Below are 15,207 nucleotides of genomic sequence, written 5' to 3'. Positions count from 1 at the left end.
GTTACATAACAGTAACGTAACGTATAAATATGTCATGTGAGTGACATCAAGTACATAAATTAAAAACCAACACTGACTTGTGGTCTCACATGGGACAAGAACAGGCCCCCACGAAGTGTGCCGGGCATACTTTTGTGGAGGCCAAACACTGGATTTTTTTAAGATCATGCCTTACTATGTTCTGTATTGTACGTTATTTGTTTTTTGTTCTTGCTGTGAATATTTTTAAAAAATCCATTGAACACATTTCTTTAAAAAAACAGAGGCATTATCTCTGTCCCATGATGTCACGTGGCCCTAAATCAGTGGATACATTATTTTGAGCGTCACAATCCCAGTGAAGTGACTCATTTTACAATCAGAATTTAATCGGTTGGGTCTGATGACATTTGGAAAGTCTGGAAAAGTGGCACGATTTAATCATTTCATCTTATTTTAAGTTAGCGGAGAGCTTAACTGGAAGTTGGCAGCTTCGCCGGCGGACGGCTCAAGTGCACCTACTCTCAGGGCCACACAGTGTGGAAGCAGGGCCGATCATCCGGGGCAATTTTATACGAAACAGATTAACTTTTAACAACTTTCCTAGCTCTCTCTACACATTCATGACCACAAACTGCAGGCTCCTGGCGGAAACTCATGTTTTGTTTGACCCATCCATCTACTACTGTCTTGTTCTTTATATTACGTCAGTTGTTGTCGCATCAGGTATTGCTGCAGATAGGTTTACATTGACAATACTAAAGAGCTGCCTTTCAACTGAATTAAATTAAAATTTATTTATATAGCCTGTTATCACAAATCATGGTTTGCCTCAGAAGGCTTTACAGCATACAACATCCCCCTGTCCTTGGACCCTCACAGTGACTAAGGAAAAACTCTTCAGTAAAACCCCTTAAATGGCAAAAAAACAGTAGAAATCTAAGGAGGAGTTACTGAGGAGGGATCCCTCTTCCAGCACAGACAGATGGGTAATAGATGTCATAAATAACAAAAAGTTATAGTTGTATATGAAAAAATGATACATAGGAAAGAGTGAAAGAGAGAGAGGGAGGGAGACAGAGGGGTAGAGATGCAAAGCAACAATATCATCGGCATCAATATCACATGCGGAGGGGCTTGACTAAGCATTGGTATTTGATGACCCGGGGATGAGAATGGGCTGTAATTTCTCACATATGAGGAGGATTGAATAGTAATATTTGTAGTAATTATATTAACAAAAGAGTCCCTCTGAACTAAGACGATCAATCACATTGGTATGTGACTCTATGACTTCCATGATAAAGGTTTACTGCCTGTTTAGTGTGCATGGTTAGCATTTGTGCCAGGCGCCATGCAAACGGAAACACAACATGCTTTAAAGCCCCGGGGGTCACTGTGCGGATTACAGGGGTCATGCCTTTGTGTGTGACTTGTGTGCTATTGTTATGTACTGCTAATTTCACAGGCATTTCTGAGACCACAAATATGTAGACAGAGGGTTTAGTGACATTTGGAAAGAGAAAAAGTTGTACAGGACACATGTCATGTGTACATATGTCTCAGGATCTGCTTTTGGATTTTGAAATATGCACTTTTTGTAAAGATAAAGTCTGGTAATGCCTAAGGTTAAATAGACGGAGAAATTATACCAGCATGGAGGAAAGTCTACAGTAACTCCTTTTGGCCTTTTATTTTTCTAATACTGTAAAAAAAAGGACAAGAAGAAAAGACCTTCGAGTCGCTTTTTCAGACACATGCTACTGCCAATATTAAACTGCACTTCACATTTTTTACACAGTCATTCATTTAAAAGTATAATACTGACTATTTTGACTTGGGCACAGTTTTCTAATCTTTTCCCATCATACTGAGATATTTTAATTTGCCTGTCAATAGGATTCAGTAGAATTATTCATATTTTGCATGCCAGGGAGTTTTCTAGTTGCCATTTTGACCTGCAGAAGGACTTAAGTTTGTCTTCTTCATCACATTAATGGCTCACTTTGTAAGCATAACACTTTGTAAGCATAACATAACATAATTTAACATAACCTAACATAACCTGACCTAACATAACATGACATGACATGACATGACATGACATGACATGACATAACGTGACAATTTTACACTGTCAAGGAGCGTTCTGCTGCCAAAAAATGGAATATAATATTCATAATTGTGTTTTCATTAGTGTGTAATCACCTGAAAATATATATTTTTTTTTGTTAGCTTAGAGTGAGTAGTTTATATCTGCGTAGGAAACAAGCCCTCTTCCATGGAGCTGACCATGTTTCTACAGTAGCCCTTAACGGACAACTAAACACTCTAGAAAAGGGGTCTTTGTGTTTCTAAATAAAAGTAAAAGCCACTGGAGGTCCCCTAGACACTTGCTACTAGACAATGATGGATGCCACAAAGTCCTACTCACTGGACTATTAAGAAGATTTCATAGACTTCATAAAAAAACAGACGAAGGTACCGTGACGTCATCCTGTGGTTTGTGGACACCCATTTTGAAACGTTGAATTTGGCATTTCAGCTGTGGCCATCTTGGGTTTCTTTTTTGAGCCCAAAGTGACCATTTTGGGCGAGAAGGACGAGCTAGCATTAGGACGCACCCTAATGCTAGCTGCTTGGTTAGCACAGTGCGTGAACAGCTATGATTGACTGTAATAGAAAATAGGACTAAAAGTGAAAAACAGGCTTAAAACCAGAAAAACAAAATATACTTGCCCTAAAAACATAACACTGGACTCCTAAGAGGATCTTTTTTTACAACCAAACACTGAACAAGACTTTTTAAGTGACCAAAATTTTACAATTTGCGATCATGATCACTGAAAAATCACACTGAAAACACATTGAAATAACAACAGCTGTACTCTGGTTATGCCATGGTGACATTAAGTAAAAAACATTGTCGCCCTGGTAGCTATTGGTCAATGGTCAACCTGCCAGGCCCATAATTATGCATTACTTTAAGCCGTAACATGTAATCTGGTGGGTTTTATAGAAATTCTCCCCTCAAACAGTAGTCATTAAAGTTGAAATTAGCTAAAAAGACCTGTTGCAGGCTGTAAAAATGTTTATTTCTGCTGTGACGTTTTTCATTTAAACATGGGGATTGACTTGCTTTGGAGCCAGCCCCAAGTGGTCATTAAAGGGACTGCAGTTTTTGGTTCTTCCGCATTGGCTTCATTTTTCAGCTCCAAAAGTTGCTTTTTTTTAATAGATTTTTAATTTGACTTCCAATTAATTATTTTTATATTTTGGTTTTGTTTTTGTAACTCAAGTTGAAGCTCAGAGGAGTGAAAATATAACGTGATGTTGCAGAGTCAGCTTTATTTTGCAGACTGTTGGATTGAAAGAGAGGCAAAAACAAATGTGTGTAGTTGTGTAGGTCGGTGGAGAGCGTAAGTCAGAATCAACAAGGTTGACAGAAAGACACAAAAAGACAGCTTCCAGCTTGAAAATGTCCAAATTTAAACTTCAGCCTCCCTGTAACTTTTATTCTGGTGTGAGCCAACCTGCGTCACCTGCTCTGAGGCCCACTGTAACCCCACGACATTCAGCGCTGTGAAGCAGCTATAATTAGCGCAGACCAGCAACGTTAGCAAATGTTAGCTGACACTTCACATAGCGTAGTGGAGAAACTTGGCAGGTTAGCGTTAGCTGCTGCGCTCCAGGGGCACAGATCCAGGGGTTAGGTTGTTGACACCTATACACACAAACACCCTGACCCAATGCAACGTGCTCGCACTGACACGCACACACACACATACACACACACATATACACACACATAATGTATATATAGCAGGCATTAAGTGTATAATTGGCAGGGTTTTACGCTAAATTGATTTTCCAACAGATTGTTGAGGCGCCTATAACCCCCTTGGAGATGTTAAATTTACAGGCAGTCGGAGACACGCTTGCACACACAGACATCTTAAAGAGGAGGCTAATGCATTCAGTAGCCCTCCTTTTGTGTTATACAAAAGTGTTTTCTGCCCTGGTTTTAAGAGATGTGAATTTCTAAGTCATTTCAGCTCTCTGAAATATGTTTTCAACCTAATGCGATCAAAACAAAGTCAGTGACCTTGAAATACTTCTATACAGGTTTTTATCTACATACATGCTGTGAAAATTGCAGTGCGTTAATTCTTTCCAAAGTTTTTTTTTTGAACTGCGGCCAAAGTAACATTTTAATTTTGAGGACAACAAAGATAATTGATTCTCAAATTGCAGTAAGAACTTCACTTCTGAGCTTTACTGTTAAAGTTTTAGTTGAAGATTGCAGATTGCAACCAGCTGACACTTTTCCTTGTTCAATCAATCAATCAATTTTATCTTTTATATCGTATCTCTTTACCCTTTAATTGTAAATCTGTATGCTCTATTGTGTTTTTATATTTCATTGCTCTGTAAAGCACTTTGAATTGCTCTGTTGTATGAAATGTGCTAAACAAATGAAACACAAAAACACAAACATTCTTACTTTCAGGTGATTTTACACTACAGAAAACACACTATATTCCATTTCCTCCAGTATATATCTCTAAATCCTGCACACTTCCTGCACACTAGACCTTTAATACGAAAAATTTTGCTCTAATTTAAATCACTTTTTTTATATTTCATGATTCAGAAAAGATGGGCATTGTTATTGTGTTTTAATGTCATCAGCTGTGTGCATACACCTGGGTCTTGTTTTCATTATCCTTGCTTACACACTCTTGTCTTTGTGCTCTTTGTGTGTGTGTGTGTGTGTGTGTGTGTGTATGTGTTGTGTAAACGGCAGATCCCAATGCTGATCCAGTGTCAGCAGAGGAACGAATTACCAAGGAGGCGTCAGAGCTGGAGAAGAGACTCAGCATGTTGTCTCAGTGCAGCCTAGCGAGCAGCTCAGGTATGTTGTACTGTTAACTTCACCTTAGGATATATATTCAATATGTAACTCATGATTTCTCTGTAATGCATCAGATGGATAGTATGCATCATCTTTCAGTGGCTGATGATGACGTTTTGCTATAAATCATGAGTCCCTTGTACTTGTCCCTTGTACTACCTTGTACTTTATGCTTCTGTCCACAAAACAGCGTAATTCACTGGTCTATATTTACGAGGTCGTTCTGGGAGAGCTTTTGTTATCATTATGTGAGTGTATGAGTCAGAAATATGAAGTTCAGAGGGTCAGAGGTCCCGTGACTCATTTTTGATGACTGTCTCTAAAGCTCTGAGAGAGTTTGGAAAAAAAAACCTTCATGTTTTCTGCCTTCACCACATAGAAAGGCCTGCAAAAGACTTGAACCGTGGCGAACGAGAACAGCTAATTGAGTGCTGATTTCACAGGGTCATGATAAACTCAGAGCTGAAGCGCCGACACCTCACTCACCTCACCTCCTCCTCAGTTTTTTAACACATTATGCTGTAACTTATTTTGACATACTATACTATGAATTTTTTCAATGTTATTTTTTTCAACGTAGTGTACCTTCACTTTTATTAATAAACAATACTATGACCTTTTTTTTCTTTTTTTTTGGACAATATATTTTGACTTATATCAACATACTATTCCATTCATTTTTTTCTCGACTGTTCAGTGACCTTTTTTAATATACTGTACCTTGATTTTTTGTTTTGACATACTATACATGACTTTTTTCAACATTCAACACTATGACTTCTGACAGAGGATCAGAGGTCACATGATTAATTTTTAAGCTCAGAGTTTGGGGAGAAAAGCCTTCTGTCTTCACTGCATAGACACGCTATAGTATGCCCTTTTTTTTTTTTTTTACATACAAAACAGTTTTAACAGTTTTTTCTATACACTATACTAGGACTTTTTTGCATGCTATAATTTTTTCATGTTATATAATACTATGACTTTTTTTCTGTAATACTATACAATAAGTTTTTCTCGACAAACATTACTGTGACTTTTTTAACATACAATACAATGACTTTTTTATGTTTGTTTTGACACACTATACTGCCTTTTTTTCAACATACAATACTATGTCTTTTTATGAACATTTTTTCCACACATTATACTATGACCTCTTTTTGACCTCCTATATATCTTTTTCAACGTACTTTTCTTTAACAGTTTTTTGACACAATATACTGTGACTTATTTCAGCATACTATACAATGAATTTTTTCAACATACCGTACTTTGACTTTTTTCAATAAACAATACTTAAACCTTTTTGACATATTATACTATGACTTTTTTTTTACAAACTATGAGTGTTTTGACGTACTGTGCTTTTATCAACATTCAACACTATGACTTATGACTGCAGGTCAGAGGTGACTAATTTTTAATGATTATCTCTTAAGCTCAGAGTTTGAGGAGAAAAGCCGTCATGTATTCTTCATACGCTTCCTAGAAAAGCCTGCTAGAGACCTGAACCGTGGCAAATGAATACAGCTAATTGAGAGCTGATTTCACAGGGTCATGATATTTTTTACCCAGAGCTGAAGTACAGACACGATTATTTTTTAATTACCAAATGTCCTTTTTATGCAGCTGTTTAACTTTGTGGTGTGTGCAGGTTAATGAATCACTTCATTAGGCTCTTAATAACTTTCTCACTCTCTCTACAGCTTCCACTTACAGCTGCAGCACATCTGTTGCCGGGGACGACCAAAGCAGCATCTCCAGCTCATCCTCCAGCCAATCAGATGCAAGCTATGGAAGCAGACTTCCATTTTGGGTGGAGCCGTTGGCGAGACCGCACCTCTCCAACGAAACAGCGTCAAGCTCGTCCACGCTGAAGGCTTTGACCAGTTCAGATGACCGGCTTTATGCTGCTGTGATGGGAGGCTCTGGGACTCGTCCTTCCTCCGCCCAGCTCCATCCTCGTGGTCTCCATGACAGCGGGCGACAGAGCTCGTTAGACAGCGGGATCGGGATAGCGACAGGCAGTCAGTCATCCTACTCAGGGAGCTGCTCCTCGTATACAGGGAGTCTGGACACGGCCAGCCAGGGAGGGGAGGGGGAGTTTGGCTCCATGGCCAGCCTACCTGCACCGCCTCCACCTCCTTCTTCACCTCCTACTGTCCCTCCCCCTACTCCTCCTCTGCCTCCTCCTTTTCAGTCCACACCTACCCCAGAGCACAGTTCTGGTACCTCTTCCCCCTTCCCTTGCTCCTCCAGATCGAGCTCTTGTGCATCCCGGAGGCACAGCGAGGAATATCAAATCCCCAACCTGCTCAGACTGTGGTACGACACCCCCAGGAGTCTGCTCCAGACCCTGTCCCTGAGAGAGCCCTCCGTCCAAGAAGGCCCACCTGAGCTGGGCCGGGACAGCAGGAGCAGCGGGGATGCAGGGGGCAGTCAGGGACAATGGTGGAGCAACAGCCCCACGGGAGCAAAAGCTCAGTGTCAGACCACGATGCAGCGCTCTCACTCCTGGGGCAGCGAGAGAGCGCCCTCTGAGGACAGTGAGGGGAGGTCCACACCGAGACCCCTGATGGTGCCTGGAGGCTCGATTTGTGCAGAAACACAGGTACTGACGGCATTACACTCTGTCAAAACATCAATAAACCAGTCAGTCAACCAACCAGCAAAACACACTTTAGAATATCAGGGAGTATCATTAGATAATGTATGTGGAAATTAAAACTCCTCCTAATAAATTAAATCGCATCAATAATAGATGTTTTACACAAGCTCTGTCAGTGGGACCAGAGAAAATATGCTTTTTCAAAACATTTCCATAACCCCAGAGTCTAACACTGCGGAGATTTGGCTAATCACAGTATAATATAGTACAAGCCAAGAAAACAGATTTTCATCATCTTTATAGTGCTCAGCACTTTATTCAGAGAAACTCTCAGACTCAGTGTTCTCCCTGAGAGTTTTGCTTCTGTTTTTACATTTGCATTACGTGAAATCTTAATGAAATGAAACAAAATGTTTCATGCTAATTGCTTCCTCCAGCTCTTGGGTTTACTCCCAAAAATTCTAATTTTTCCTTAATGTTTCCGCTTGCATTTATGAAGCCCTCAGTGGTATTTATTTTTTTCTTGTATTAATAAATGGGATCTTATGCAACTGTACCTAGTGCTAATAAGATTCGATGAGGTGTGGTTTGGATGTAGAAGAAACATGGCGAGTAGTAAGTGAAGTGATATCTCTGAGGTTACCAGTTTGGCACCTGCTGTCACAGATGTTTAGCTGTATTAGCGTGGAGACACCTCAGTGCACCACTGCTGTTAAACTGAAGTGCAGTTAGCTCCAGTATTTCAACGTGAAAGTACTCTAATGCCCGCTGACCTGCAGTTTTCTGTTATTCTGTAAGTAATTTTGATCCTGAAAATTTTACTTTTAAGATGGAGAAAGGAGGCAATGCGTATTTAGATCTGTTTAAGGGACAAGTATTGAATAATAAAGTAAAGATTTAGATCTTTGTCAGGATAAAAACTTAAGAGATCAAAAAGATGAAGATGAACCAGTATGAATGCTGAAAGCAATCTGGAATTTATGCAGAAGTAATAAAAACTAATAAAAGGAAAGGCAGTAATATGGATAAGTGTTGGACATAGTGGCACAACCACCAAACACATCTATTAACTCCATCTCGAGTACAATACTCAAAACCTACATTCAGACTTAAAGCTACAGTTGGTAAGTTTTATAAAAATATTTGCTGAAACTTTCACTACTACACAGAGACAGATTTTCTGAAAATAAAAATGCTTCACTTCCTAAAGGCTAAACAGTACATTAAAGTATTTTTCTGAAAACAATTGAGGTGATAAAATGTTTCACAGGCTATCATGCAGTACTGTGTGGATATAGTGACAGTTTCAGTGAATATGACAAATACTTGTTATTATAAAAGTTACCAACTTAAGCCTTAACCTAACAACCTTACGTGCATTTTAAGTTCTTGGCACCATGTACCCTTTAATTTGTTTTTAAGCACTTGTAAGGTTAAGCTGATTTGTTGAGGCTTGCGATGATCATTTCTTGGTTTAGCCTGAATGACTTTGATTATAACTCAATGGTATTTCTTGAGCCTTAGTTTGGAGAGTTGTTCAGCAAATTGCCCATTAAGGGTCTTTTAGTCAGTCTTGTTGAGAGTTTACTTTTCTAATGGAGTTTTCCTCTGTTTGGCCTTTTGTAATTTTAACTTTTGCCCTTGCAGTGTTACCGAATTTTGCAGTGTTTGTGACTGATGCACCAGCAGTTCAAGCAGCAATTATTTGGCCTCCTCACACACACACGCTGCTACTTCCAATTCAACCTAATGACTCACTTGGGTGGCTGCCTTTGTAATTGGGATTTATAGTGAATGCATTAAAGGCTCGTGGGGAAGTTGAAAGCACTACAGTGCTACAGCAGCAAAAAAGCAGGAAGAAGGATACGTGAACATAAGAGGTTATATATAGAGTAGACCTGCTATTCTGTGATTCAAACTGGGAATTTTAGCATCACAAACCATTAATACCAGACTAAAACCTTTCTTAACCTGCACAGCGGCTCAAACTGTACTATGGTTTATTGAAGGCTGCTATCAATAGACTGAATAAGAGAAAGAGAAGAAGAGAATAAGTAATGTATTTGTGGTTTGCAGCAAAGTATAATTTGCACGTTTTATATGGATCATATTAGTGTGTCTAAATTAACATTGAGTATTTTATCATACTATACCATCACAGTTTTCTTGACACACTATGTTATGACTGTTTCTCGACACACTATACTCTGATTTTTTCCCCGACATACTATACCATGACTTTTTTCAACATCCTCCATTAGTTTTTTTGTGACGTTCCATACTATGAATTTTTTTCAACATGCAAAACTATGATTTTTAATGTTAATGGAACATACTATATACAATGACTTTTTTCGACACACTATATTATGACTTTTTTTTAAATACTTTACCATAACTTTTCTGACACACTATATATATATTTCCGACATACTAAACTATACGTTTTTCAACATACTGTATTAGACTTTATTAGAATTATTCTATTAGACTTTTCGAACATACAATAATGACTTTTTCTAACAGTTTTTTTGACTCAATATACTATGACTTTTTTTGACATACTATACTATGACTTTTTGAACAGTTGTTTTAATATACTGTACATTTACTTTTTTTTAACATACTGTCTTATGATATTTTTTATGCTTCTGCGCCGGATATAACAGAAGATGAAGGCATTACGTTTTTGGGTTGTCTGTTCTAGTCCGTCCTTCCATCCATTTGCATGATGTTTTTTTGACATTATTATAATTAATTTCAATGTTCTACACTCATACTATACAGTTTTTCCAACATACTATACTGACCTTTTTCAACGTATAATAATTTGACTTTTGAACAGTTTTTTTTTTGGATAGACTATATTCTATTAATTTTTTGAGATACTAAACTGTGCTTTTTGTTTGGACATACTATACTATGTGTTTTTTGACGTACTGTGCTATGATCATTTTAACAAAGAGTACTATGACGTTTTAACATTTTTTTTTTGACATACTGTATACATTGAGTTTTTCGACAGACCATACTATTATTTCTTTTCCAGAGACTACACTGTAATTATGTTTGTCAGACTATACTACTGTTTTTTTTTAAAAAACATGATATACTATGACTTTTTGCAGCACACTATACTATTGCTTTTCTTTAACACATTGTACTGACTTCTTTTTGCTTCAAATAAAAAAAAAGAAAAAAGAAATGCCAGTAATCCACAAACCAGTCAGTGTAATCCTGATAGCTACGTCCACTCCTTTTTTTCAGTCGGTGCTACTATTGTGCAATCACAGCAGGCCTCCTCAGTGTCTCCCATGTGGGCATTTCATCCTCCAGTCCAAGTCTTTTTGCATGTCTGTGGTCCAACCACCTCAGGATGTGGAAACATGGTGAGAAGATTCAAACACAAGACTGAAGTGACTGTGAATCAAAGCCAGGTCTCTCTCACTTTGAGGTGACAGTGCCACCCGCTGAGCGACTGAACCACCAATATAGAAAAACAATAACTGTAAAAAGACTAAGGTGTATGTGTACCAATCAAAAACCTGTCTGGAGCCGGTGTTGTTTTCCCTTTGATAGTTTTTGTCTGAAACCTCAAAAGAGACTTCTCCACATTATGTCTAATTAATTTTCTGATGGGTTGTGAAAAGCGCTTCCCCCCTTGTAGCGAGTAAATTATCATCAGAGCAGGAGAGGAAGCAGCATGTCTTGTGATTTCTGACAGCTCGTGTAGGAGTGTGTGGGTGTGTGTGTGTGTTCATTATAGATCATGTTTATACTGGAGAGAGAGCAAAAGGGGACTGAGAAAGTTAATGAGTAGTGATGAAACCTCACCCCTCAGAGAGGAGAATCCTGTTGTAGGAAACAGAAATGAGTTTTCTTTATTCATCGTTCCTCGACTCTGTAGTGTCAGCGGTTCAATGTGGCAAAAAGTACACATCCTTCATGTCGGGTAATGAGACGATCCCCGAGTCTGCAGGTTGTATCATGCGTTGAAATAAACCGTGTGACAGATAATATTCTTGAAGCTCGAGCCTGCTGCACTATAGCTGCTTTGGGCAGGAGGAAAATGATAAATTGGGATACGCTGCCAGTCGCCCTTTTTTTTTTCTCTTGTCTACCACCTCAAAAAATGTCAGCTCTGTCCTCTCGACTCACAATTTTTCTCCTCACGTCCCCACACTTCCTTTTTTCTCCTTATCAGTGCTTGCCTCTTTGTCTGCAGCTTACAGTATCTCCCCTCTCCATGCCTCATTTCTCACCAGTCTGAACATTTGCTGTTTCCCAGTAGCGACGTTGAATGTCCCTGTGAAAAACAATTAACCCCGTCTTGATGATAACCTCTCTTGTCTCTGCAGTGCAGTCATGGTTCAGACAACTACATCACACCAGAGCAGTGGCGGTCAGCGAGGAACAGATGTTTAACTCAGGTAAGATTTTATCTGCCCATTAACTCCTAGCTCATGTATGTTCAAAGAAAGACTATCTTAGCATTTGAAGGAAGAAACACACTCTTCCTTCTTCTTAAAGATAAATTTAATTAATAAGAATAGTTACATTATTCATTGGCCTGGGGTGACCAGTAATTAATTGTGGCTAATGTTAGCAAGGTTTAGCTCAGTGCTGTGCACCTGGCATTTTAAGTACATCTGCTGACTTTGGTAACCTTAGTTTGGTTCTACTTGGACCTTGTTTTTCCCATGTTTCTATGTCTAAGTGACCAATGAAGTCAGCAGTATTTAAAAGAGCAAGACCGCTGCAGCCATTATGAGTGAGTCAATTCACATCCACTAAAAGTGCTTGTTTATGCCTCTGATATTCTCAGATTATTTTTCGTCTGATAATGTCTGATAATAATAGAAAAGGTCCCTACAGAGATCAATCTTTTTGTTAAAGATCCTTTAAGTTTAACCAGAAACAGCCCCAAAATTGCCATTGCCAAATCCACTAGACTCTTACTTGTTTTTAGTTAGACACATTTTATTGTGAGGGGTCAGTTTGTTTTTAGAAATTGTTAGCAATTATACACAAACATAGAAATTATTAATAAATATACAAATGCAGTATGAATGTAATTATCTAATTTACATAACCAGTACAGAAACCACTCTTCTCCAGCATTTTTAAATAATAAAAAAATAAATATATTAATAATAAAATAAAAATAAAATATAGACAGAAGAAAAAAAAAAGTGGCTCGCTTAGTTGATGTGTCATGGATCTGTCATCTCATATGAGAATTTCTGTCTTAGATATGATTTGACTTACAAGTCTAACATCTTCAAATCTAAAACTCAAGTCATCCCCATCTCTATTATATGCTTAATTAAGGATTTTTATCATATTCTGTTCAATAACCCCTTGTCCCCCACAACTTTTGATTGGAGGCTGTGATTTCAACAAAATAAAAATCCCATACAAAACAATTAGTGTTTAGTCACATCTTATACCCCATATTATCTTGCAGGAATTCAATTTCACAAACCTGTTATTCAAGTCTTATGAATTGAATATTTTAAAATCTCTATTTTAAAACTGCAAAAGCCAAAGAAATTCATTTTATATTAAATATGAAATGGAGTATATCGTTCCTTGTGACAATGATTTGGAATTAACACTAATGATTGTGTATTTTGTGATGAAACTGAAACTGCTGATCAGTTATTTTGCACATGGCTTTTGTGAATTTTAATTAGTTTCTGTCGAGTTTAAATGGTGTGTGTATTATGATGACTAAGTTAATGTTTATTTAAATGGAGTCAATAGAGATTTTGAAGATTTCTGGTCAAACAAAAATGACTCTTTAACTTGGAAAAAAGGAGATTTGCAGCAATTCTTTTCATATTGTTGGCAAACCCTTTAAAGAATAATCTGAGCCTATCACTGGCAAAAACCAGCAATTCTAGTGAATGTGAATTGACGGTAAACAAACAATTGAGTGGTTAAAAAATAATAAACTTAGCCTCTATTTGGCACACTTCTTCCTAGCATGTCACAAATGAGTATGACAGCGTCTTTAAAGTGACTCAGGTGAATCTTGGGTAATATACGAAATGGTAATATCTATGTGACGTTATCCTGTAATTACATTTTGTTGCAGCCGTTTAGCAGAAAATAGATAGTATCAAACATGAGAAAAGTATCAGAGATGCTTATTTCTTAGAACTAAAATACTGTAAATTAGCTGCAGAACCTTTGGCCAATTCTACAGTGCCCAAAGATAAAATATGAAATAATGTTTTTGCTATTTTTTCCCCTAGGTTGCCACATCACCATCAGGCTTGGTGCCTTTCGCAGATTCACAAGGTGTGTTTCGGTCTTTGTCAGTAGTACTACCCAAGTTCTCGAATAAAGTCCAATGGAGTCCAGTTTTAAGGTACTGCGACTCACTTGAGTATTTCAGTTTTATGCCAGTTGACTTGAACTCTGCTGCACTTCAGAGGTAAATTGCTAATTTATTTGACAGTTACTACTTTTACATTTAATTTTTGAATGGTTTATAAAATATGATGCATTGCATAAATTGAATCATCCAGTAGCATGGGGTCGTTAAAATGAGCCCCACTTTGACAAGCTGCAAGTTTAAAATACTGCTCACATGTTCGTGCATTACATAATGTTAGATAGCACTGACCATTCTGCCTAACAATGAGTAGTTTTACTTTTGTACTGTGAGTACATTTTGCTTGTACTACTTACAGTAATACTTTAGCTTGATTTTAAAATGAAGAATTTTCTTGTGATTGAGTGCTCTCACGTTGTTACTTTTATATAGGTGAATGACCTGGATATTTTGTTCGCAGATCCTCCTCTTTGTGTGAGAGAGGAGCAGGATGACGTCGGGTATGTTGGTGATAGGTTGGCAGGTCTGAAGAAGTCGGCGCCCTCTCGGCCACCCTCTGCCCCTCCACCTCTACCTGTTGCACTGTTGCGTAGGCCAACATCAGCCTGTGGTAATCAAAAAATCATTACGTTTTCCAGATATAACTCATTTGTCTTTGTGTTTTTCAATCAAAAGTAGCTCACTGTTGATATACTAACATATTTAACACAGCTGGTGCAGGATTGAATGGGCAATCAGTTAAACAGCTATTCTTTGGATTTTTCCTGCAGGCACTTTCCAGTCTGCTCATGAAGCTCCTCCATCCCTGGACACTGGGCTCCACAGTGGCAGCGCTGTTAATTATGTTAATATCCCCATTAGCCCCCTGCCAGCAAGAACCAACAGAGAGCTCCTCTACACGGAGCTGAACCTGCAAGAGCTCGGCTCAGGTCCAGTCTCCAGTCCCTACAGTGCCCACAGAGGTAAGACTTTGAAGCTGAATTATTTATGTCCTTTCTCTGCATATCCCACATATACATAAGGCGGACTGTTGCAAATTTCAGTTACATTTTTTAAATATTTTTTTCCATCCATCCATTTTCTACCGCTTATCCGGGATCGGGTCACGGGGGCAGCAGCGTAAGGACAGAAACACAGACTTTCCTCTCCCTGGCCACTTCGTCCAGCTCTTCCCTGGGGATCCCGAGGTGTTCCCAGGCCTGCTGAGAGACATAGTCTCTCCAGTGTGTCCTGGGTCTTCCCTGGGGTCTCCTACCGGTGGGACGTGCCCCGAACACCTCACCAGGGAGGCGTCCTGGAGGCATCCTTATCAGATGCCCGAGCCACCTCATCTGGCTCTTCTCAACGCGGAGGAGCAGC

General features: G+C 38.5%; 1 protein-coding gene across 1 annotated transcript in view; it reads left to right on the top strand.

The window, feature by feature from the left end:
• Nucleotides 1-14,869, top strand: part of dok7b (docking protein 7b) — a 32,125-nt gene extending 17,256 nt beyond the window's left edge. Inside the window, exons 7-12 of the mRNA XM_042485133.2 lie at nt 4,787-4,894; nt 6,604-7,508; nt 11,864-11,935; nt 13,766-13,811; nt 14,309-14,458; nt 14,619-14,869. Coding sequence (XP_042341067.2) covers nt 4,787-4,894; nt 6,604-7,508; nt 11,864-11,935; nt 13,766-13,811; nt 14,309-14,458; nt 14,619-14,869 — 1,532 coding nt within the window. The remainder of the gene's footprint in view (nt 1-4,786; nt 4,895-6,603; nt 7,509-11,863; nt 11,936-13,765; nt 13,812-14,308; nt 14,459-14,618) is intronic.
• The last annotated feature ends 338 nt before the right edge of the window (nt 14,870-15,207 follow it).

This window comes from Plectropomus leopardus, chromosome 3 (genome assembly GCF_026936395.1).
Source record: "Plectropomus leopardus strain MGB_pleo_1.0 chromosome 3, ASM2693639v1, whole genome shotgun sequence".
In the NCBI taxonomy this organism is placed as follows: Eukaryota; Metazoa; Chordata; class Actinopteri; order Perciformes; family Serranidae; genus Plectropomus; species Plectropomus leopardus.
This window is presented reverse-complemented; position numbering and strand designations above follow the sequence as displayed.